Here is a 25,777-nt window from a genome sequence, read left to right on the forward strand (position 1 = left end):
TAGGGGGTGGGAAAAGGGGCCCCCTTTGTCGCACTATTTCAGCGCGGGGGGAAACAGGAGGGGGTTGCTGATGCTCGGGGGAAGGAGGATTTTTATTCTGTCTCGGGTCCCGCAACGAGCGTCTCCACCTTGACCAGGTCACGCCGTCGACCTCCCGCCTTCAGCTCCCGGCACCGACGCGAGCACCCCCTCGTCCGTCTTCGCCGCCGCCACCTCTCCACAGCTCCGCCGACAACTCGTTCCAACGCACAGCTCATTCCAACGCGCAACTTCCTTCCAGCTCCACCGACGACTCTCTTGAACTCCGAACTCACTCTTTCCAACGCACACCACCTTTCTGACGAACGCAGCCGCTTATATAAGCCCCGTGGCTTCGCCTTTGACCCCCTGCCTTCGACCTTTCACCTCGCTCCCCATTGGCCCGAGAAAAAGTGGGCATGAATGCTTTTTGATCCATGAATTTGCATATAGCGACCGCCCTCCAACGCCCTAGAGGCGGGGCCAAATCGCCCCTCGCTCACCGATTGGACGGAACAAAAGTGGGCGTGAGTCGTTTTTGATCCGTTTTTCTGCGGAAAGTCCGTGATGTTTTGTACACGCTGTTCGGTGCGCGCCCTGCACGAGTCCAGTACCGGTACCCACAAGCGGCGCAAGAACGGTGGCGATGCGACGGTTGCGAGGTGTGACGGTAAAGGTCGTGGCTGTTGTGGTGAAGCGGCGTTGTGGTGGGTGGTTGATGTTGTGATGACTGTTGAGACGTGGTTGGTGGTGGTAGAGATGGTGGTTGGTCCAAAATAAAGATAGTAAAAGAAAAACGGCTATCCTGAAGAGTCGCAGCACGCATGAATGACATTTATTCCCTCTAGACAACGGGTTTGGGCCTAACTACACATATACTTACCGAGATATCTCACCTAAAGGACCTGAATGGTGGTTTGCGAATTTGGTCAACCACAACAATATATACACACACACACACACACACGTGTCTCACCATTGGTTTAATTCATTCGAGATCAGAGGCCATGATAAGACTTCGTACCAGTCATTATAAATGTTTTTCAATTCTCTTCTAAAATCATTGACCTCTTCAATAAGAGCATTCATTTGATGCACCTCATCGTGATATGTAAACTCCACTTCTTCCAAGAACCTGTCAGGAAAAAACTATATATTTTCGCATTATCACGATTTAATTTATAATCAATTGCTTCATCGTTCAAAGAGGAACCAATACACAGGCTTACCAACTTTGTGTTGAGCTGTTTTGTTCATCGGAAGAGAGTGAGTCCATGTCTCTGGGCCGTGATAAGACGTCGTGTCAGTCTTTAAAAATGTTTTTCAATTCTCTTCTTAGATGATTGACCTCTTCAATGAGAGCATTCATTTCATGCACCTCGTCGTGATATGTAAACTGCTCTTCTTCCAAGGACCTGCCAAGAAAAAAAAAATATATATATATCAGAATTATCACGATTTAATTTATAATCAATTGCTTCATCGTTCAAAGAGGAACCAACTTACCAACTTTGTGTTGAGCTGTTTTGTTCGCGGAAGAAAGATCGCTCATGTCTCAGTTGTAAAAATGAAAATCCCGTCTGGCAGAAACTTTGTCTGGCGAATCACTTATAAGACAACATGAGGAAATTACCTAATCATTGGGTGTAGCCACAGGAAATGACACTTCGGGTGAGCAGCTTGGAAAATAACTGGGCGATTATATTCTCAAATTGTATGAATCATTTTCAAAACATACTGAAAATGCCCTAAAATGGTTTTGATTAAACATGTTTTCAGTTCGTGTTCCGAGATAAAATATAAACACGAGACCTTGTCTCACAGAATAGTTCCTGTTTTTCTTTTCACAGCACGACCGTGTCAAAAAAACACTTCCTCATTTTCACGGCATGAACTGAAAACATTTGAAACAAAACTTTTTTTTCTGGCGTGGTTTATACACAAAAATGATTTACAACTCGGGCGGTGGCCAGATGAGATCATTAAGAGAAGTTTATCATTACGTAATGACACAAAAGGGGTATCTTAAAAAATATAAAGATTCAAATGTTTTGTTTGTCAATATTTTAGATGGGGATTATTGTGCAAAGAAAATTAAACTATTGAAGGAATTTGAGAATGAACAAATCTTTTATAGGTTCAATGAGTGAGCTGTTCAACCCCCAGGTGTTCAATTCAATGAGGTTCAACCTCCAGGTTAAAAGGGGAGACAAATAAATATACCTTGGGATAAAAAGGGGGTTTATTTTTAAGGAAAAAAAATAGGAATCGCTGAAAATCCCCCATTCATTTACATGGGGAAAAGTGAGCCAGAACCAGTATATCCACCCTACTCCCGTGTCAAGGGTGACGGAGGTGCCGTTGGCCTGACGGACAATCCCAGTGCTCCTGAGGTGCTGGATGGTCGCCGGACCCGAGGTGGCCAGAGTGATCATGGAGTTTGAGGAGGCGAACATGCATCCAAATGCCAATGAGGAGACACGTCACCATGAAGAAAATACTGGCTCATAATATTTGAATACGCCTTTTCATGGTCAATTTACTGAATTTTTACACTTTCCTAAAATCTACCACCAATACAATAAGAAAATAAGAGCATATAGCCAATTTCGCTAAAGTAGAATGGTGGCCATTTTGGAAAATGGTCGCCGAAGCTGATCAAGGCACAATCTCGGGTGGCTCCATATCTAGAATTGTTCGGAATACATTATTCTACATGTGTACCCATTTTGGTGCTTTTATGCAAATTTGAACAATTGATCTGAAATATCAGACTACGCTGCAGGACGAGAAACCACTCGTTGGACACGAAGTCCGACCAGCGATAGCTGGTCAGCGGAGACATGAACATCACTGCTAAGGGAAGTGCATCTCTCCGTGACCTCAACTTCCTCACCACAAACAGGTCCAGACAGGATAGCAGCATCCAAGATGTCATTAACTGCCTGGATCTTAGTTTTGACCCAGGAAACCTGTATTCCCAGCGGCTCTGACTCGAGGACCCACAAAAGGATATCAAGAGTCTCCGCAGAGATGATTCATCATCTGCGAAATCAAGGTCAGAGATCTTGATATTCCCAAACGATGCACCGCAGCTTGATCTCTCCGACATCTTCCCCAGAATCCAGCCCCGACAAGTGGTGAAAAGTGTGGGGGGCAGTACAAACCCCTGACGAACTCCAGTACAACTGGAAATAAGTTACAGATGGAACCACCACATCTCACAACACTCTCAGTACCAGAGTATTGTTCAGACATCAGATTAATCAGTTTTGATGGCTTCCCGATTCACTGAAACAAACACTTTACAGAGATTAACATAGGCTGCAAGCAGCCCCCGCCAGAACTCTCGTCTGCGTTCGATGAGGACCCGAAGAGCAAGGATACGGTCAATCGTTGACGTCTTGATGTAAAGCCTGACTGCTCTGGACGCTGCCGCTCAAGCAGATCATGGCGAACCCGATCAAGAATGATCCGAGCAAAGGCCTTGCCCGGCACTGAGAGCAGCGTCGCCCCTCGGTAGTTGTTGCAGTCTTGGCGATCACCCTTCCCTTTCCAGTGAGGGACAACAAGGCCCCTCTTCCAGTCAGTTGGGATGATGCCTGTGTTCCAGGCAGAGCATAGAACGACATGCAACGACATGAGTGTTGCATGTTCAGCATGGATGCCACAGAACCCAGGAGCTTTACCCCATTTAAACTGGTTCATTGCAGTCTGTTTCCTCAAACGAAGGTAGACCACAGTTGATTGGAGGGTCAGCAATAGGGATAGTAACACCCCTGACATCCAACTCAACAGCTCGTGGATCAGCCAATACAACCACTCAAAGTAACTGACCGGCGGTCGTTCACTTCAGAATCCTCTGTCAAGAACCCACCACCCTCTGCTCTAACTGCAGTACACCGAGGGGCGGGCTTGGACAAACACAATGCGCGAATTCCTCTGTAAGCAGGACAAGAATCACTTGACCACAGGTGATGCGCTACCCCCTCAGATTCCTTGCACAAAAGCCTCCTTGTCCACCCTTAGTGCACGTACAGTTTTACGCCTCAGCTCCCTGAAGATCTCAACTCTGCCATTCTTCCTGGCCCTGTGATTCTGGTCAATGGTATCCAGTGTCCCTTGAGAGTCAAAGTTATTCTTCGCCCAACGGTGAGTTCCAAGACATCCACCGGCAACATCAAGGACGCTGGTCTTGAAGGCACTCCACAACTCTTCAGGATTCCACAAAGTACCCAAACCCCCCAAATCTCCACTCAGTCTGTTCGCAAACTCCTCAGCTACCCTCTTATCCTTGAGCTTGCCAACATCCAGCCTCGGCTGGGATGGTACCATTCTCCTGTATTTTAGCTGCAACTTCAGAGTTGCTACAACAAGCCTGTAGTCAGTATTGAGAAACTGAGCACTCTTGTAGCCCCTGCAGTTCTGGATCATCTCCAGCAATCATCAATGAGCACATGGTCAATCTCCTTTTCCACACCACCAGCCAAGTCCAGTGATGAGCCTGTGGGTGCTGAAACCATGAATCAGCCACCCAAAGTCAATGACTTCTTGCAAAGTCAAGGAATTTAGTTTGATTCTGGACCCATGGGGACCAACACATGTCTCGAAACCATCCACATCAGTTCCAGTCAATGCATTGAAATCTCCCAAGATTAGAAGAGCATCTCTCTTGGGGCACTGATCAACCACAGACATGAGCGTGGCATAGAATGCGTCCTTCAGGGTGAGATTACTCGCCTCATTCGGAGCATATACAGAGACCAGGGAATTGACACGCAAGGAGTGACGAATCCTTTGTCTCATAATACGCTCATTGACCGGTGTTACCTTGCTTATCATTGCAGTCAGCTTATTGGACACAGCTACAGTAACTCCTTGGGCATGGTAACCATCAGAGCAACCAGACCAATAGTAGGTGTAACCACACGCCATTATCTCGCTACAATCCATTTTCCGAACCTCAGAGAGTGCTGCAATACCAATGTCCAAACGCTTGAGCTCAGATGGTAATAGAGACAGGTGATCATCCTCTCTTAGGGATAGGACATTCCAGGCACCCACCCGAAGGGACCGCCTCAGGTTAACCCAAGGAGACCGCCCTCTGGTGGATCACACCTCAGCACCATCCGAACACACTCTCCCGCAATCTGACCCGGGAATGTTTCTCTGTTTCCCTCCTATCAAAGATTGGGGGCCCCGAATGCTTTTCCCCAATCCCATCATCCGGTGAGCTGCCCTGCGAAGGGCAGCTGCAGAGGAGGTACTCCCATGGAGTGGGTTTTCAGATTAATTTTTTTGTGCTCTTCGTATGTTTTGCGGCATGAAGGGTTTTACGGTGGCTGGAGTTCAAATCCTGCCACCAACCTCCTCATAAAAAGTAACCCAACTGCAGGAGGATGTCCGCAGACACCGTTGTACACTAAATATGGATGGCTGTTGGCTCACAAGCAGCTCCTCCGCCCTTTGACATGTTTTGTTCTTCATCCTCCTGGGTGTCCATGTCATACACCATCCTCACAAAGAAACTTGGTGGTGGATACGGTTTCGTCTCCGCCAACCCAACCATGAAACAGGTTCGTACAGGTTTACATGGTACCTCGAGCAAGTCACAGATCTGATCTAGCCTGACCTTAACCTGCTTGCAGCCGCCTCCTCCCAAATGTTGTCTTCTGTGACGTCCATGTTGTTGGAGATGCAGTATTTCAGAAATGTTCGCTTGATGATGTCCGGTATCTCCCCCCCCCCCCACACCTTGATTTATCAAGCTGCAGATCATCATCAGTTCAACCTTTCGCATCCTCCCACTCTTGGTGTAGGTCTTCTCTCCCTCATTATCCAGTAGAACCAGCAGAGACGTAGCCCGTCTTTGAACGGCTTGTTCATGGACATTGAGGGGCTGCAGGATAGATGTCATCCTGTCTGGGAAGACGACGAGATCGGTGTTGGTCCGACACAGCAAAGCTTTGGTGTTGTCGGTCTTGTCACAACGAAATGCAAACAAGACGAGCATGCTCTGTTGTCGGGAGAGACCACCATCCGGCCTACTACTCCAGACCGTGCACTCCCAGTCCTGGACCAGTCCCCCGTCTATCCACCCCTTCCAGTGTGTACGAACAATGACACCGGCTGGAAACTTGTCTTTGGGCATTATCTTCCTCTTCAGCATGACGTATGCGGGAAACTTGCTACCGTTTGCGTTGCAAGCGAGCATGATGGTGAATTGAACCTTCTCATCATCAGTAGTTTTGATCGTCACATTGCGTGCAAGCTTACTTGAGGTGGGTGCTTCTTTATTAGACTAGATATTGTGAATAATTATTCCTTTGATGTGAGACCAGGTGTTCCTCTTCTTCGTTTGTGTTTCATGGAGTTTTCAGAGCCGCGAGGCTCTATATTTGCCACACACCTTAATATCCGGGTGTCTTCAGACGTTTCCGAGCGTGACTTATTTAAATTCAGCATTGATCATTTTTAAGTGTGGGTAATACACTGGAAAATACGGTAATTTAAAAAAAACAACAACACATTTTGAATTTTCTTATTTTGATCTGGTGTTGATGTGGTGCAGGCATGATGGACTGAACGGCCTCCACCTGTGTCTAATTTCCTTGCGATTCCTTGTGTATATTGGTCAGTCAATTTTGTTATTCTGTCTGTTTGGCAATTGCCGACAGGTCACAATTCTAAATCGATCGTCAGGAAACTTCACCAAGATGTAGAGGTCGTCCCAACCGCCTCTCCATCCTGAGCCTGTTGATTTTGAGGTTGAAGGTCAAACGTCATCTTGAGGTCAAATTTCTGAAATCGTCATTTTTTTTTTCTTCCGATTGACTTGAAAGTTGAACAGGATTTGCATATTGCGTCACTGAATTGGGAAACCAACTATTTGAAGTGAAATGGTCAAAGGTCAACTCAAGGTCAAATTCCTAAAATCATTAATTTTCAACTGAAAAATTGTCAATTTAGGTCCTGCTAACTTGGAGAGTTAAAGAGTCTTTGCATAATCCATCACTGAATTGGGAAAGAAATTATTTTTGAGGTCAAAGGTCAACTCAAGGTCAAACTTCTAAAATCAATTTCAATCTGAAAAATAATTTTCATCCAGTTGACCTCAGCTTTGATTAAGATTGTCAATTTTAATCCTAATGAAATGGACAATTTGATGTATCCATGGCAACCTTTGGATAGGGGCTGGATTTTGCAAGTATCGTGCTTTGCAGGACATCTTTTTGTTGTTGGTTTGATGTCTTTTATTTTTTTAATGTCTATCGCCTGCAGGTCACAATTTTAAACCGATCTTCACGAAATAATACCACATGGTAGAATTTGTCATCAGCAAGATGCCTATTGTTTTTGAGGTTAAAAGGTCAACAAAGTTGTCGAATTTCTGAAATCCTCAATTTTCAACCGATTGACCAGAAATTTGAACAGGATTTTCATAGCTTACTGAATTCAACCACCAATTATTTTTGAGGTCAACATCAGCCCTGGCAAAGGGTTAATGCCTGAAACATGAGCTTCTCCTTGCTTCCCATGTCTGTTAGGATACCTCAATCAACATCCTGTTGATGTCATCCATCGAGTTCTGCTCCATGTGCCGAGCCGGGTGAAAGAAAAACCAAATTTTATTTTTAAATTTTTTTTTTCTTGGGATTTCACGAATTGATAACTGAATTTCCTTTTTTCTTCCTGGAATGTCTTGCCGTTTATCAGATGTGCATTTTGTGTTTCCACTTGATGTGAAATGCATGAAAATGTACAAATCATGTGAGAGAGTCAAGTTGGGTTTGTGTTTCTTTTTTTATTTATTTTTACTGCCAATAACCCAAATTGATGACCTGTACAATTTGATGGCACAAAACACCAAAACCCATTTTTTTCTGGGATGTTGTGAACAGGAGCTTGGACAAAAGTTCCCAATTGAAGAACCACTCGACCCCACAGGAATTTCTTGGATACGCATGGGGACCACCGTAGCCACGAATGCACTGTTGGAACGTTGTGGGGAACGCTGTGCATTGGTGATCACACGTGGCTTCCGTGACCTTCTACACATTGGCAACCAGGCCCGGCCAAGCATCTTTGATTTAGTGAGAAATGATGAGAAAAAAAGGTTTTGATGCATTTTTGTAATTTTTACTCTGTTGGTGTGTACCGGAACTTAAATTAATGATCAGATGATTCATTTCACTATACTTCTACCTATTGCATTTATACTTTGTTAATCTGATATTAACGTCCATGAGATGAGGTCAAGTGGAAAATGTTTGACTCTTGTCTAACTTCCTCCCTGCTCTTTCCTTTCACCCTTCTTTTGTGGAGCTTTCCCCAGATGGTGGGATTTCTCAAGACGAGTGTATTTCCTGGCTAATATTGCTGAGTATACAATATAATTATAAAATGGATTTTCCCAAACAGGAGCTTGGAAAGCGTAAGTTTACTAGTACAGGAAGTAAAATTAGGTTGACATTTTGGGCATTGCCCTTTGTGGAGGCAAAAGAGTGAAGTGTGGATCGAGAGAGGATTATAAAGGAAGGGAGAGATGTCAATTGGGTCATGAGGGGGAGTTTCACATCTCTCTCTTTCTCTTTCGCTTCATTACTGATTGCAGTATTTTCTCGCAGAATGGGTATTGCTGCTTGGGTAAAACACTTTGATACCTGTGTTAAAAAAAACGTGCATTATCCTTTGGACCTGAACAGTAGTTACTTCAATGCAGTATTTGGTCTTCCATCTGAATACCTCTGCTGGAGAAGGTGGACGGAGGTTATGTTTTCACCCCTGTTTGTCTTTGGCTTTGTTAGCTTCTGCAGAATTTAAGTTCCAGATAAGGTGTTGTAATCGCTCACCATCTGTCCGTCCATCCGTCCGTCTCCTATTTTGACTTCTTCGGCTAAACTGCTGCGCCGATACGGCTGAAATTTGGCAATGAACGTTCCTCGACTGACTGGTAACAGGAATTTCAAAGCTTGTTCCGGTCACTTGGTTCTCAGTAGATCAAAATGCCCGACATAGTAAAATTCTTCAAATATCTTTTTCTCCAGACCCACCAGTGGTAACAATTGCTACCAAATTTGGATTACAACATTACGCCAGAATAGGGATGTTAAATTGTGGAGGCCATGCCAATCACATGACCAGAAGTGGGTCAAAATGGCGGTTGTGCAAATTCCTTCCAAAATCTTCTCCGGATGCACCAGTCAGAATGCTACAAAATTTGGGTTACATCATTAGGATCGGGCCGAGATAAGCGACAGATCCATTGGTCCTATTTTTTGTCTGTCTCTGAACATCATATCTCTAAAAGTTATGGACAGATTCAGATGAAACCTGGTGGACTGGTTGGGCGTGTGACAAGGACGAATTGATTTGATTTTGTTGAAAATCCAGATTTGGATTAAAGTGATTCTTCACAATGGAGAGATGGGACCAAAAACGATATCTGGTACCATCTATCTATAATTCCAGCAATCTGTGTGTCTGTCTGTTTGTTTGTCTGTGACTGCCGTTTCTCGACGACCGCCGGTCTGATCCGAGTGAAACTTGCCAGGAATATTGCTGGGGACCCGCGGATGTGCCTTTTCAAGGTTTGATATCGATCGGACGAGCGGTTCCCAAGTTACGGCCATTTTACTGATTTTCCAGTGTTGAAAAGGTGTATATATGGCAGCTGAAGGTGTCGTTCCACCTTCTCACCTTATCATGCCAATTTTTTCCAAAATTATTAATAACCGGACGACCACCGGTCTGATCGGATTGAAACTTGCCAGAAATATTGCCGGGGACCCGCGGATGCGCCTTTTCGAGGTTTGATATCGATCGGACGAGTGGTTCCCAAGTTACGGCCATGTATCTGTGAACCAATGACAGGACACGGTGCTATGACGTCACGAATGACGTCACAATTAATGTTTATCATTATTATTTTTTGAAGGATTGACGTCAATTCTTCTTCTTCGTTTGGTATGACGTCACAATTGACACTGGGGACCTGGGTATGTGCCTTTCTCTGGGTATGTGCCATACCTGAGTATGTGCCAAACTCCCAAGGTTTGATTATTATTCAAATTATTAATTAATCCCAAGGTTTGAATTTTCCCGAGGGAAACAGCTGTTTCCCAAGGGTTTGAAAGCTGTTTTTTCCCAAGGTTGGAATTAATCGTTGTGCTTGATAGACATTTGTGAATACATTTACAGAGAGCGGGACGAGAGAGGAGGAGGGAGAGAGGGGAGAGAGGAGGGGAGGGAGAGGAGGGGAGGGAGAGAGGAGGGGGAGGGAGAGGGGGTGAAAGGGGGAGAGAGGGGAGAGGGGAGGGAGACGAGGGGGGAGGGAGAGGGGGTGAAAGGGGGAGAGAGGGGAGAGAGGAGGGGAGGGAGAGGAGGGGGAGGGAGAGGGGGTGAAAGGGGGGAAGAGAGAAGGGCGAGAAAGGGGGAGGGTAAGAGGGGGGAGAGAGAATGGCGAGAGGGGGGTGAGAGGAGGGGGGGCCAAGAGAAGGGAGAGAGGAGGGGGCAAGAGAGAGGGGGCGTTACAATTCTTCTTCTTCATTTGATATGACGTCACAATTGATGCTGGGGACCTGATACTGCAGGCACGAAGCTGCACATACGGCACGCACCTCTGGATCCGCACTAGTACTTTAAAAAAGTTAGGGATGGATTCGGACAAAACGCGGTGGACAGGTAGGGGTGTGTGATGAGGACTAATTATTTAAATTTTGGTGAGGATCCGGATTGGGATCCGAGAATTTTTAATGTGATTTTTCACAATTGAGAGATAAGGCCAAAAACGATGCATTTTACACAATATTACAAAAAGATGTAGATGGATTTTGATAAAACTAGGTGGTTGAGTTGGGTAGGTGACGAGAACAAACTGATTTATATTGTGGTTCAGGTCTGGATGCAGATCGGGCCGATGAGTGGGATACAAAACTTAAACTCTTCAACTTGATACAATGTTCTACCAAGTGCAGTTCTCGTTTTTAGTCTCATTCAACTTGATTGGTTATCAAATGCAGGACCAGGTAGCACCGAGTCAAACGTGTTACTGTTAGAGTTATCCTACGATCATATTAAGTGCAGTTTTTGTTTTCATCAATCTGGTAATTTTCTTACGAAGCTGTTTGAATATAATTGACTTGAATAATGATAATGTTTGGGGGGGGGTGGAGAAGACAGGAGGGTGTTTGCTGTGAATTGTTGGTTACAGTTCTGTGTAAACAATGGCATGTTTTGATGATTGAAGATTTTCTCGCACTTTCTGCTTGTTGCCCTCGCCAGAGGAGAGGGTAATGCATTTGGGTCTGTTGGGTCGCCAAAATAGGTGACCCTTATTGTCAGTAATTCTGTCTGTTTGTTTGTTAGTTTGTCATCAGCATAATTGGGAGTAAACGTGGGCCGATTTTGACCAAACTCGGGTGGTCGGTACATCTTATGACCTTGTGCTTTGGAAATTGTGATGGTTGCGAGGGACGCTTTGGTTCCCTAGCAAAAACCGAAAACCTTCAAAATCGGTACCGTTCATGCAAATTCAATTCCGAAAGCCATAATCCCACGTAGGGTTATGAGATTTGGCACGAATGATCTTCAGGTGATGCTCTATCAAAAATATATTCCGGTTTTTGTGATGTATAGAATACTTTTCCTCCTGCTCGGCGACCCATCGCCACCTACCGGCTTGTTTGTCTGTTTGGCTGTTCCACACAGAACTTTCCTGTTTTTCTCTGCCAACGCTTGTCGGATCGAGACCAAATTTTCACTATTGGTGCGACTGACTACTCATGTAGAATGCTTTAATGATAATTATGTTGGCATTGGTCACGTGGTGTGGCAGCCATGTTGGAAAAACGGAAAAACTTTGGACCTTTATCTCTGAAACCGCACCAAGGAAAGAATTGAAACTTAGCACTTAGCAAGTAATCATGGGGAATGAGGGTGTTTTTTATGACATCATAGGTGCTCTCGTTATGACATCATAATTGCATATGTAGAACGCCATATCCGATCGGTATGAAAATTTTTGTGGGTCATCTCGGGATAAAATGGTCCACAGAAAAAAAAAATCTATGATGTCATTGGTCACGCGATTCGGCAGCCTTATTGTTTTAAAAACAATAACAAATCCTTCAAAAATCTTCGCTGAAGTGGCTGAACAAATCGAGGCAAAACTTTACACGTATGACCGCCGGTCCATGAGAAACAAAAGGTTCACAATATGATATGATATAGGTCACATGGTTGGCAGCCATATTGGATTTACCCTAAAACTTATAAAAAAAATACACCACTTAAAAGAAGTCCTGGTGAGGGTCTGCAATTTCTGGTTACTCTTTTTTTTTTTTCTTTTTTGCTCTTGTTGTGCTTCTTGAATTTTTTCTTTCATTATCAACATTTTGTTTGTTTTTTTTAAATAAATATTATTATTATTATTAATTTTTTTTTAGGCGATTCAAATGCCAGAGAAACTGTATGAGGTGGTGGTCGAGGTGGATGAAAGAGTTGTTTTGCATCAAGACTCCTGCCAACTTCACAACAGCAAGAAGCTGAAAATGGTCACTGGTAAGTAACTGTCCGAATCTGGGGAAAGCTGTTGCGTGTCTACGCGCGCACGTGCACGCGAGTTTTATTTTTTTTATTTTTTTTTTAGTTCAATGTTATTTGTTTTGCAGGAGTGACAGGAGAACAGCTTGAAGTTTGGCAATCTGTGAACCTCGCTGATCTTGAGGGAAAACTTCAGGGTCTGCTAACTGCAGGAATAAAAAGCTTGGCAGTAGTTCTAATCCACTCATACATGTATGCACAAATGCTCACATTAAATTTTCTTTTCCTCGATGTGCCTTCTCGCTTACACACGTGTTTCAACCTTTCCTAAGATGGGCAAAGCATGAAGAGGAAATCGAGAAACTGGCATTGCGACTTGGTTTCTCGCACGTCTCTTTATCTTCGCGTGTAGCACCGATGGTGCGTGTGGTACCACGGGGATTCACAGCCTGTGCAGATGCTTACCTCTCACCTTGCATTCAGTCCTACCTTCAAGGCTTCCGCTCTGGCTTCAAAAATGATCTGAAAGTCAGTTTGTTTGGTCCCCCCCCCCCCCACTCAATTTTTCTTGCACTGGAGATACTCGTGCAAAGGAATGTACGATGCCTCTCCTCATGCATATTGTGCTGATAGCTCCCGTAGTGCCCATTGTTTTGTTTGAGGTGTTCACTGACATAGCATGCTGTGCGACTACTTCCGTGCTGATATGCTGAGGAGAATTTCAACTGCTATTATAATTCTCACTCCATTTTTAGTGAGAATTATATTCAGTCAAAGTTGGGGGGGGGGGGAAGTAAGCCAGTTTTTTTTGTGAATTATACAGGTATGTATATAATATATATAATATTACACACTACATGGCCAAAAGTAAGCAGACACCCATTTTAATTCGTGGATTCAGATATTTCAGCCACACCCATTGCTGGCAGGTGTATAAATTCGAGCACACAACCATGCAATCTCCGTAGACAAACGTTGGCAGTTGAATGGGCCGTACTGAAGAGCTCCTTGACTTTCAATGTGACACCGTCATAGGATCCCACCTTTCCAACAAGCCAGTTCATCAAATTTCTGCCCTGCTCGAGCTGCCCTGGTCAACTGTAAGTGCTGTTATTGTGAAGTGGAAACGTCGAGGAGCAACAACAGCTCAGCCGTGAACTGGTAGGTCAGAAAGCTCAGAACGGGACCACCGAGTTCGCGCAGAAAAATCGTCTGTCGTCGGTTGCACCACTCACTACCGAGTTCAAAACTGACTGTATGCAACGTCAGCACAAGCACTGTTCGTTGAGAGCTTCATCAAATGGGTTTCCATGGCCAAGCAGCTGCACACAAGCCTAAGATCACCATGTGCAATGCCAATCATCAGCTGGAGTGGTGTAAAGCTCACTGCCATTGGACTCTGGAACAGTGGAAATGCCTTCTCTGGAGTGATGAATCACGCTTCATCATCTGGCAGTCCGACGGATGAATCTGGGTTTGGCGGATGCCAGGAGAAGACTACCTGCCTGAATACATAGTGACAACTGTCGTTCAAACAGTATATGAAGAACAAGCCGATCCATTGGGGATTCAAGACTTTTCCATTATGTGATCGTCAAAATGGGTATATAGAGGAACTTGTAGGAGATGTTCAATCCACTGGAGCAGCATTTGGTGATCGACGCTCAGCAGAGATTCAGGACGAGCGACTACTGAAACGGGATGCTCACCATGATGTAGAAAAGGCTCCACACGCGACTACCAATAATCATGATGTTATGGTCAGATAGAAGTACCTAAGGGCGAAGCAAAGGAACTTTCAGGAACAGGTCAAGGACTTTCTAAAACGTTTCAAAACGATACACTGGTGCACGTACTGTGGAGAATTCTTATGTCTCTGTGGAGAAGCCCGGAAAGCCGGGCAACAACTGCTGGTTTGACTGGCACTACAAAGTCGAGTGTTGGCGATAAACTCAAAAAGGAAGAACGCAAGACGGTCTTTGATTCAAAATATCATTTATTTGTAATTACAGGGCGAGAAAAACTTTTTTTTACAGGCGGAAAACCGAAATCAAACAAATTTCAACTTTTCAGTTATTTTTTTCCAGGGAGCCCAGGGTGGGGGGGGGAGCCGAAAGTTCAAGGAGCTCAGGGTTCGAAAGGTTAATATTGTGGTATTTTTACCATGGACTTCTGCTAGTTTGTTCATAAAAGCACAAATGTCTATTCGATGTAAGCTGGAAGTGCTGTTCAAAAAAATAATGTGTGTTCTTATTTTGTTTTTGTGTGAAACTGATGATGTTATCCACTGCTCGTTGAGGAATACTGATAATGACTCGTATCAGAAACTTGTGATTTATTACTTGTGCTTTCTTTGGTGCTCTTTTTAATGGAATGCAATCTCTGATTTATCAATAGTCAGCCATTATTGGAGGCTCTGTGGTCAGCATGTTGTAAACCAATCCTTTTATTCATTTTTCCTCCAGCTTGTGCAGGTCTTGTTTATGCAGTCCGATGGCGGCTTGACCCCAATGGAAAAATTCATTGGCTCGCGCGCCGTGCTGTCGGGACCTGCTGGCGGTGTTGTGGGGCTTGCACGTACTGCGTATGGTCTCGATGGCCAGAAGCCTGTCATTGGCTTTGACATGGGAGGTAGTGTGTTCGTTTTCCAACTTTGAAAAAAAAAAATTCTTGTGATGCTTGTCTTCCTGTCTTGGACATCCCTCGCTCTCATTCTTGACCTGTTTCCATTATGAGCAAATTTATAATCTCGAAACATTATTGCAGTTGCACAAGCTGCGTGTTGGAATTCTTAATTGCCGACAGGGACCTCTACGGATGTGAGTCGCTACGCGGGAGAGTATGAGCATGTTTTTGAAGCGACAACTGCTGGTGTCCCCATTCAGGCTCCACAGCTTGACATAAACACAGTAGCAGCAGGGGGAGGATCCATACTCTTTTATAGGTAAGTTATCTCGAGGTTCTGCTGTGCATTTGCCTTCTAACTTCGCTGATTGTGCTCACAAGCCTTTGTAAACCTGTTGATCACACACTAGCAGAAGGTGCAGTTTGCATTCAGGACAAGGGAAACGCATTGAAACGTACGAGTGATGTTGGTTGTCTTGTCTCAATTTGTTTCATTTTGGAATATTCCAAAACTTTGAGTCTTTATTGCCAAATAAGCATATTATTTGGGAGATATTTATCAAACCCCCGTCACCGAAGGTGGGTGAAGGTTACATTATCACCCCTGTTCGTCTGTGAGCAAGATATCTCAAGATATCTTGTGGATGGATTTGGACCAAACTTGGTGGTGGACATGTTGAATGTGTGACGAGGATGAATTGATTCGATTTATGTCAAGATCCGGATCGTAGAATTTAAAATGATTCTTCACCACTGAGAGAGAGAGAGAGGACCAAAAACGATATGTAGTATAGCACGATATCTCAAAAAGTTTTATGGACGGATTCGGGTGAAACTTGGTGGATGAGTTGGGTAGGTGAGAAGAACAAGCCGATTAGATTTGGTTTCAGGTCCGAATCCATATCATTCCTATCGGTGGGATACAAAACGTAAACTGTACAGCCTGTCTGTGGTATGCGCTCTGCCGAGTGCCGTTTTCATTTTCTGATTGTTTTCTATTTAAATCGGATTCGGAATGGATTTTGTTTGAATTTTTCCTCCATAGGTTTGTGCGGTGAAAGAGATGCGTTGATTGAAATTTTGACCTTGCTCTGTTTGATCTCACCAGTGATGTATTGATTTGTCTCACCAGACATTTGTCAATTCTCAGTACTCTGCACTTGTTAAAATAAGAGTTTATGAATTTTTATATTGCAGCATTTATTTTTTTTTAACTTTGTAAAAAAATTTTACATCAAAATTTGTCTGAAAGTCTATTTGTCTTAACAAGAGTCAACTGCAGATATTTTGTTAACTGGTTTTGCATTTCCTATGTTTGAACCATCAACACCTATGTTTTGTGTGTCCCTCAACTACCTCGGCTTCACAGTTGACTATTTTATGTCTGAATGCACCTTATTAATTAATTAATTAATTAATTGCCCCCCAGAAATGGAATATTTTTGGTTGGACCAGAATCAGCAGGTGCCTTCCCAGGACCAATTTGTTACAAGAAAGGTAAGCTTAACTTGGTTGCATGGTTAATGATTCAGACTCAACAATATTGTTGCAGGGGGAGGATAAAGAGTAATTTTTAAAATGTTAATCCTTAGTATGGGCTGCTTGTTCATGCATAACTTCACCTGTATCATGGACTTCATGTTTCCGTTAAGGTGTCCGTTTGTTGTACGCTGTTGGAAGGTCTGGGTGTTTGTGGTGGGGAGGGTACCTCGGCTAAAGGCATTGCATGATTTTTCTGAACAGATGAGATAAGACGAGTGGACTTCTAAAATTATCAATTTCAATCTGAAGAAGAATAAATTTTCATCTGATTAAGATTAAGATTCATCGAAGCTTTGTTTAAGATTGTCAATTTTAATCTTGATGAAATGGACAATTTGATGTATCCATGGCAATCTTGGGAGAGGTGGGGTGGGTTTTGCAGATATCGTGCTCTGCACGACGTCTTTTTCTTGTTTGTCTGTTTGTCTGTGTGCAGGATATCTCAAAAAGTTGTGGATGGATTCGGATGAAATTTGGTGGACCGGTTGTGTGTGGGACAAGGAAGAATTGATTCAATTTTGGTGAAGATCCGGATCCGGCGGCTCAAATTTTTAAAATGATTCTTCACCATTGAGAGATAGGGCTAAACCGATATGGAGCACAATATCTCAAAAAGTTGTGCACGGATTCGGACAAAACTTGGTGGACCTGTTAAGTGTGTGACAAGGACTAATTGTTTCGCTTTTGGTGAAGATGCAAATCTGGATCTGGATCTGAAGTAGATCTCTACTTACTACGACTTATGATAGCGTACTTTAGCGTTCTACTCACGTATACCAAACTTACTCGTACCGTATTTGACGTGCCCCAACGTTTTAGACACATTTTTCTTAGGTCGGCATATGCTGGCAAGATCGCCAAGGTGTGACCGCGATGTTGACACTTCCATTTCTACGGCAGTTATGATTTGAATCGTTGTGCGTCAGCCTTTTAATAGGCTACGTCACGACATCGTCGGCGATGCGTGCAACGCGCTATGCCTAAGTTAGACTATCGTTGGGCATCGGTTGTGTAGGCCGACAACAGGTTCAGCATTCGTTGGTATAAGTTATCTTTCACACAACGAAACGTTCTGTGTCCGTTTCCAATGCGTTATACATAAGACCAAGTCGCTATGAATACGTCCGAATCTTTAAAAAAAACATCAAAAGTTCAACGTAAGCCAGCGTTTTACATACATTTTAATACGTTGCCATCGCTGGCTAAAACGTCAAGGTGTGACCGGGCCTTAAGGGAACCTGTATGTTGTGTGCGATTGAATTCCAAATTCGTAACGATATATATGTACAAAGTGATTACAAACTTGCACACTTCTGAGGCAAGCTTATTTTCTCTTGAACAAATGTTCATTCTTGTATTTGTAGATAATAAAAGAACAAAAAATCTTAATTGGAGATAAAACCATTAAGCCATTAAAATTAAAACAATAATATTGTTATAGATAACAGCTCCACCACCAACTCCCTGCGTGTTGCCAACGCGGCTTTTATAGCCCGAGGAGAAAAACTGTTGGTTTCGCCACCCGAAATCGGCGCTTCCCCCCTTTCACCTCTGAACCTTCACCCCAGGCTGGCTCCGCTCCTTTCACCTCTGATTGGCTGGCCTTTTCCAGGGCAAAGCCCCTCTTGATCCGTTTATGCAAATCAGCCGTTTGGACGGATGATTGCACACGGACGCTGGAATGTGGCTCCCCCTGTTGTGCCGCGAATTCGTAACAACGGCATTTTGCCGCTGTTTGCTGAGGAGGGCGCTGTGTTGTGGAGAATAAACTATACTGCAATCATTCTGAAACTCGATAATAATAAGCACACGAAATACTCGTAACGTTTCATTTTCTATCTCAAAAACCATAAGACGCATGAGAAAATGGGAAGAAAATGGTAAACAATCAGTCAGTTGCAGACGGATGAACCATATTTCATTTCTTTGTTCCTTCATATCAAATTATTTCTCACTGATTCTCCACTGATAATTTTGTGCAATTTATATCATAGACTTGCAAATTAGTGGTATCTGTATTCGAATATTAACATGTTAAGGAATAAATGTCTCCTATTCCGAGATGAAATGCCATAGCAGTCCTCTGATCATCCAGGCTTCACTCTTACAACATCCTATGTAAATATTTCATTAAATATCACCAAAAAACCTATAAGAAACGGAGTTGCACCCGTTCTAGAGCTATTCACTGACCTGAGTAAAAAAACGAATCTAAATGCACAAAAAGCTGAAGAAAAGACGAGTTATGACTCGAGGAAACGCAGGAACGAACAGCCACCTCTGCTTGTTGCTTTTGATGGTTGCACCACGTACATCATTTGCATGCGTGTGGGGGGATGGGGAGAAGCACCATTTTCTCTAGCCAGAAAGGGTACACCATGTTAAAGGAATAAAGGGCTAACAACTGCCTCTGCAGTGCGGTGAGCCTCAAAAAATTGATTTATCACCGCTGAAATTTTAAAATTACTATCTTATTTCCTTCTCTGATTGAATGCCCCCATCCAATGGATACCCGGGGCCAACGCACCGTCGCCCTCCCCTCCCTCTGCACGCCACTGCAATCAGCAGCATTTTGGGAAATTATTTTAGTGATCAAAAGCGGCCGCCGTAAAAGGTGAGACAGATGAAGGAATGCACGGACAGACACTACAGTTCGCTGTGTATGTATGTATGTATGTATGTATGTATGATATATATATATATATGTATATATATATATATATATATATATATATATATATATATATATATTGTTATGAATTTGGAAGCTTACTGCACACAACAGCCAGAGTCCCTATAGATCAATTATATCAGTAAGTATGTGTTTCTAGTTATAATCCATCCCCTGTGTCTAATGGGTTTTAAGTGTACGTGCGCTGTAGGTTATTTTATAGATAGGATTTTTTTTTACATCTTCACTTTCACAACAACAACACTCTGCTCGTGGCATTCTTTGCGTGGGCGGAGTCTAACATAGGCATGGCGTCCCTCTTTGGCCAATCGGCAAGGAGCGGGCGTCTCACCCGCCCCATCTCCCACTGAACACCATCGCCATTACGCACGTGGCCGGAGGTGAGGAGGTAGGTAGAGCTACAAACGCCTCGGATCGGGACTTCACCCAGAAGGGTGGGGTTGCCCCGCCTACCGTGGGCCCATCCAATGGAAGACAGCCAGGCAATCGCGCCATGGGTCCAACCAATCAGTCGGCGAGTGACCAGGAGAAGAGGCCTCTCCCTCCTAAAGAGAAAGAGTGGTTGTCAGGACGAGCAGAGACATTTTGTGTCGAGTCTGCTCGAGTGCGCGCGTCTTTCCAGTCTGCACGAGACTGCGTTGAGTCTGCTGGAGAGCATGTCTGCCTGGGTTTGCGGTGGACTGCATCCCGCGCTCCGGAGGTGTCTCGTCTGGCGCATTACAGCGAGCGGTCGTTTTCATCAAGGGAGATCACCTAGTCTCGCCTCCTCAGGATTCGGCTGCCCTGGTCCGTCCTTTGGCGACCGGAGCTCCGGGAAGGGGTGGATGACCAGCTGCGCGCTCGCTGCCAGGTAGCCAGCCGTCCTGACTCCCAGCCGAACGATCCTCCTCGGCTGGAGAGCCGAATAAAGACCTGGAGGGTCCATTTTCTTTTTGGGTATGCGTGTCTGTGTGCGGACCTGTCTTGTCCAAGTAGAATTGTTGTGCTTTTGCTGTGCATTATTTGCATTTCTTATAGTCGTGATAACTCTGCCCTTTGTGTGCTTCCCCTCCCCGATTATTGTAAAATAAATACCCCTATTGTTGAATGTACCAGCTCGTTTCTGTGCTTCTTTCATTGGCTTATCACGGTGCATGTTGGGAAATTGGGAAATGGTAAATTGTGCATTTGGACTGACGGGTCTTGGTAACCATCTGCACGGTTCGAGCAAGATAACGGCTCGTTCCGCTCGAGCTCCGCCGAGGGTGTGAATTCCCCGGTAGCTTTGCCGCGTGGATACTTAGGTATATTGAAGTTGGCAATTAACCCTATTCCACGCGGCCAAATTATTGGCGATTCACGGTCCTGTAAGGGACCCGTGCCCTTCGGAGTTCTCCGAGAAGCACAATCTAGATTCCGGGTGTTCGGTGGAGCCGACTCTCCTGCTCCACCTCGCGCTCGTGCTCGCCGCGCCACCCGGCCCCACAACAATATATATATATATATATATATATATATATATATATATATATATATATATATATATATATATATATATATATATATATGTATATATATATGTATATATATATGTATATATATGTGTATATATATATATATATATATATGTGTATATATATATATATATATATATATATATACATATATATATATATATATACATATATATATATATGTATATATATATATATATATATATATATATATATATATATATGTATATATATATATATATATATATATATATATATATATATATATATATATATATATATATATATATATATATATATATATATATATATGTATATATATATATATATATGTATATATATATATATATATATATATATATATATGTATATATATATGTATATATATATATATGTATATGTATATATATATGTATATATATATATATGTATATATATATATGTATATATGTATATATGTATATATGTATATATGTATATATGTATATATGTATATATATATATATATATATATATATATATATATATATATATATATATATATATATATATATATATACCCAAATTCAATGCATATGGCAATTCTCAAGTAAAAACAAGGTACGAACATCAAAAATTGGCTCGACAATAGAAAACTAAGCTATAAAAGTAGTAAAGGGGTGTGTGTTGATAGCTGTGAATGTTGTCGGACATTTAAAGCATCTGCAAAAAGTAACTTTAAACTTGAAGAAAACTTGTGTGATCTTTTTTTCATGTTTGAAACACACTTGTTGAATCAATTTCTGCAAATATATAGCTTGGAATAAATTTTACTTTCTTCAGGAATGCGAAATATTTTCGCCTTGGTGGAGGTATTCACCGTTAAACGAAAGCTTCCAGTGTATTTTAACATTTGGAATAACGTCCAAGATTACAATCTTAATTTCCATCACCCTCTTGGATTTTCTACAGGTGGACCGCTAACCGTCACTGATGCAAACCTCTGTCTTGGGCGCCTTTTGCCAAATTACTTCCCAAAGATCTTCGGCAAGTCTGAGGATGAGCCTCTGGGTAAGAAGGAGGTGATAGAGGCCTTTGAGACCATGGCTCAGCGAGTAAACCAATATCCGGAAAGCCGAAAACCTGGCTCAAATCCCTTGACTGTCGAAGACGTGGCCATGGGGTTCATTCAGGTGGCCAATGAAGCCATGTGTCGGCCCATTCGTGCCCTCACCCAAGTAAGGACAGTTTCAAATTTCACAACATCGGTATTTTTGTTTTTTGATTTTGAAGGTATTGTCCGTTTTTAACTTCAGTGTGTTTGCACTTAAATGTACATTGGTGTTTCAGTGGATGGTTCCTAACCACATCATTTTGTGTATTTCCTCCATTCATTGTTGAGTGCATTGAATGAAAAGTTAATAACAGCAACAAACTCAACAGATCAGGCTATTTATCGAGCAAAATTTAAATAGGCAATGCAATGGATCCGTACATAATCGCTGACAATTCGTTTTGTTTGACCCTCATGTGTATCTCAAAGTGAGTTGCCCAGACACGATGAATCGCCTCTTATTCTCCAGCAATCCCTGTTTTTGTATCCTAGAACAAGTCGATTGCTTTGAATAAATTAGATGTAGCAACTTTTATACAGGATTAGAGCTCGATGTCATTGCGGGCCAAATAAGTGAAACGCACATCTCCTACCATTCCGTTCCGATAATTACATATTTATGTGCACGATGTACGTGTCGATAATGACTTGTTGTGGATGATTGCTCATTTCTTATTCCCATAGGAGTGCGTTGATAGTTTGTTTACTTCCGATCCCCAATGTGGATTGTGTATACGCTGCTTCTCCATTCCATAAACCATGTCTTGAAGGCTTCTCTATAACAGTTTCGAGCATGAGTATTGTAAGTGTTCCGTGTGACATCATGTATTTTAAAATGACAGGTTTATCATCAGTCATAGGATAACAGGTGGACGCATCATGTTGACAGTTCACTTGTATTGCATCGCCAAGTGATTCATTTTTTTTATTTCGGATTAAGGTTCAACAGCGTCATATTTCAGTGTCTAATTATATAAACCGACACACAATCTCAACCCTGCGATTGCTTTTTTTTATCCCCCGCCGCGTGGCGGAAGGTTTTAAATGCCAATAACGAAGTGAGTTTAAATTGCGTCTTTGTTTTAAATGCCAATAACGGCGCTCTCCGACAGTAATTTATCGCTATGTATATAAAAATGTGAATATGTAATTCTCTGATATTAAATTTTGGAAGAAAGCGTGTTATCGAATGTGCATGCATGCCAGACTTCCATGACTTTGCGGATTGAGATTGGTGTTTTAAAAATAAAAATGAAACTTTTTTTGGTCTCAAAAGTAACCAATTGCAGTGTTCACAAATTCATGAATTCCTCTTTTTCTCGATCGTTTGTTTTTCGGATCAGCTTTACCTGTATGGTAAATTTTTAAACCTTTTACAACCTTCTTTTTGCATGCGATGGAGACGGGATTTAAAATTTTTTTGGTATATTTTGTGTAAAATTGCATTCAGAATTTTATTCTTATTTTCCACCTTTTAAATTTTTCTTCTCCCCTTCATTCGCTACTGGCCAGTTTGAACAAAAGATTGATCACATCTCGTCTCTCGGTTATCATCCTCATCTTCCCACCCATGGTACACTGATTCCTGTGACGAGGCAGCTGCCTTGAAACCACTTGCATTCTACTCTTAGAAGGCAAATCCGACTTATGGCAACCTCAGATCATTCCGCAAAGCCTGCAACAAATGTGTGTCCACATCTCAACACTGAACTTTCAAACTTGTCTCCCTCTTAAAACCTGGAGGTGCCTTGTCAAGTCTGTCTCTCTTTGTATTTCAAAAAGACAGGTTTATCATCAGCCATGAATATGCTCCCCTCCATACCTTCCCTCACTTCAAATGACACCATAGCTGACTCTGCTTCTGAGAAGGCTGAATATCTCAATTCTGTGTTTACTTCCAAATCTTGTGTCCTCTACCCCTTGCTCTATGTACCCACCCAATCCTGTCGCACCCAACTGCTCCTGAACTATGTGACTTTTGCACTTGAGAAAATGGAGAGGTTTCTGGCAACCCTCTACTCTGATTCTGCAACTGAACCAGATGACATCAGCTCACATGTCCTATAAACCTGCTCCACTGCTTTTGAACTTCCACTCTCATATTTTCACCCTATAATTTGCTTCGGTCATGTTCTATCTACTTGGAAGTCGGCCAACAGCACTGCATCGCATAAAATGGTTTCGAAAATTGATCCCCTTACCTACAGACCAATCAGTTTACTTCCAATCATCAGCAAGGTCATGGAATCCATCAGTGCAGTTGATATGAAGTCCTTCCTTTTCTCCAACAATGTCATCTCAGATCATCAATTCAGATTCAGACCAGATCACACCACCTTGGACTTGCTGGCTCTACTCTCCCAACAATGGATGGAAACACTCCATGTCAGACATATCTCGAGCATTTGATGCATTCCAGCATCCATCCCACCTTGCTCTCCAAGCTCTCTTCCTATGGCATCCAAGGTAAACTCGACACATGGCTTCGTGACTTCCTCTACTCTTGTAATCAGTGTGGCTCTCGATGGAATCCTTTCATCTCCTCTCCCTGTCAATGCTGGAGTGCCCCAAAGGCAGTGTTCTCGGCCCCATCCTGTTCCTAATCTTCATCAATGAGCTCTCTGAGTCTCTGGAAAATTATCATTATCTATTTGCTGAAAACTCCACCCTCTGCTGTGACATTCCTCATCCTTTCGACAAGCAGGTTGCAGCCTCTTCCCTCTCTTCAGACCTGGACAAAAATCGCATGCTAGTCAAACACATGGAATGTGTCTTTCATTCCTGACAAGTTTCACTCATTTTCTCTCTCTCCTCTCTCTCTCCTCTCTCTCTCCTCTCTCTCTCCTCTCTCTCTCCTCTCTTTCCTCTCTCTCCTCTCTCTCCTCTCTCTCCTCTCTCTCCTCTCTCTCCTCTCTCTCTTCTCTCTCTTCTCTCTCTTCTCTCTTCTCTCTCCATCTAAACTCTTGGGTCTCACTCTGAGCCATGATTTTTCTTGGATAAACCACATATCAACGTAGACCTCCAAGGCCAGTCGCACACTGGGCATTCTCAGAAGTGCAAAGTCCTTCTTTGGCACACCTGAACTCCTCTCTACCTTTAAAGTTTTCTTCCACAGCTTGATGGAGTACTCCTCCCCCCTCGAGGCTGGCTCCCCTGCCTTGAATTTTGCTCAGCTTGACGCCTTGGAAACCAAGGCCTTCGAGATTGTTGGAATCTCCCGTGATGAAGCTGTCTATGGGTTCTATCACTTTCCCATCGCAGATACAGTAGGTCGGTCATCTATGTCTTGCACTACCTCCTTTCTGTTCGTCCACCCTCTGCTCTTTCCGTGCTTTGTCCTCCTCAGATTTCTGTAAGGCGCATGTTTGTCCACCATCAAACCCCTTGTGGTGAAACTACCTAAATTCAGAATCACTGCTCATCTCCACTTATTTGCTCCTCTTTTTTTTTTCTGCCTGTGGAACCAACTTCCACATTCTCTTCAATCTACGTTCTTCCCTCCAGGTCATCAAGGCAACTGTTCACCACCATCTCAGATCATCCCCCATCCAACATCATGATCGGTGTTTTACCCCGTTAAACCAACCCCTGCCCCCTCTCCACCAAAAATTGTTTTTTCTGTTTTTTTCTTCCTCAGTGCTTGCCTTCTCTTTCCATCATGTACACCCCCTGCATTCTTCTCTACCCCTCATCCTTACCCACACATCCCTTGTCCGTCTCCGCATGTTTTGTCCCTCATCCCTGCTGTTGACATTTTACCCCTTCTCTTTC

The 25,777-nt window shown here is 43.1% G+C and overlaps 1 protein-coding gene across 14 annotated transcripts in view; it reads left to right on the top strand.

Moving 5' to 3' along the window:
- Positions 1-25,777, top strand: part of OPLAH (5-oxoprolinase, ATP-hydrolysing) — a 141,091-nt gene that overhangs the window by 34,607 nt on the left and 80,707 nt on the right. For 9 of the 14 annotated variants that reach the window (XM_085847445.1, XM_085847447.1, XM_085847443.1 and 6 more), the window contains 8 exons: positions 7,920-8,111; positions 12,465-12,579; positions 12,690-12,813; positions 12,894-13,089; positions 15,027-15,192; positions 15,367-15,505; positions 16,616-16,683; positions 21,865-22,130. In XM_085847445.1, coding sequence (XP_085703571.1) covers positions 7,920-8,111; positions 12,465-12,579; positions 12,690-12,813; positions 12,894-13,089; positions 15,027-15,192; positions 15,367-15,505; positions 16,616-16,683; positions 21,865-22,130 — 1,266 coding nt within the window. Of the gene's footprint in view, positions 1-7,919; positions 8,135-12,464; positions 12,580-12,667; positions 12,814-12,893; positions 13,090-15,026; positions 15,193-15,366; positions 15,506-16,615; positions 16,684-21,864; positions 22,131-25,777 lie in introns of those variants that run through there. The other 5 variants (XM_085847441.1, XM_085847442.1, XM_085847440.1 and 2 more) reach the window with 4 other exon arrangements.

Source organism: Eptatretus burgeri, chromosome 11 (assembly GCF_056783735.1).
Source record: "Eptatretus burgeri isolate ZD-2024b chromosome 11, Ebu_testis_v1, whole genome shotgun sequence".
Classification (NCBI taxonomy): Eukaryota; Metazoa; Chordata; class Myxini; order Myxiniformes; family Myxinidae; genus Eptatretus; species Eptatretus burgeri.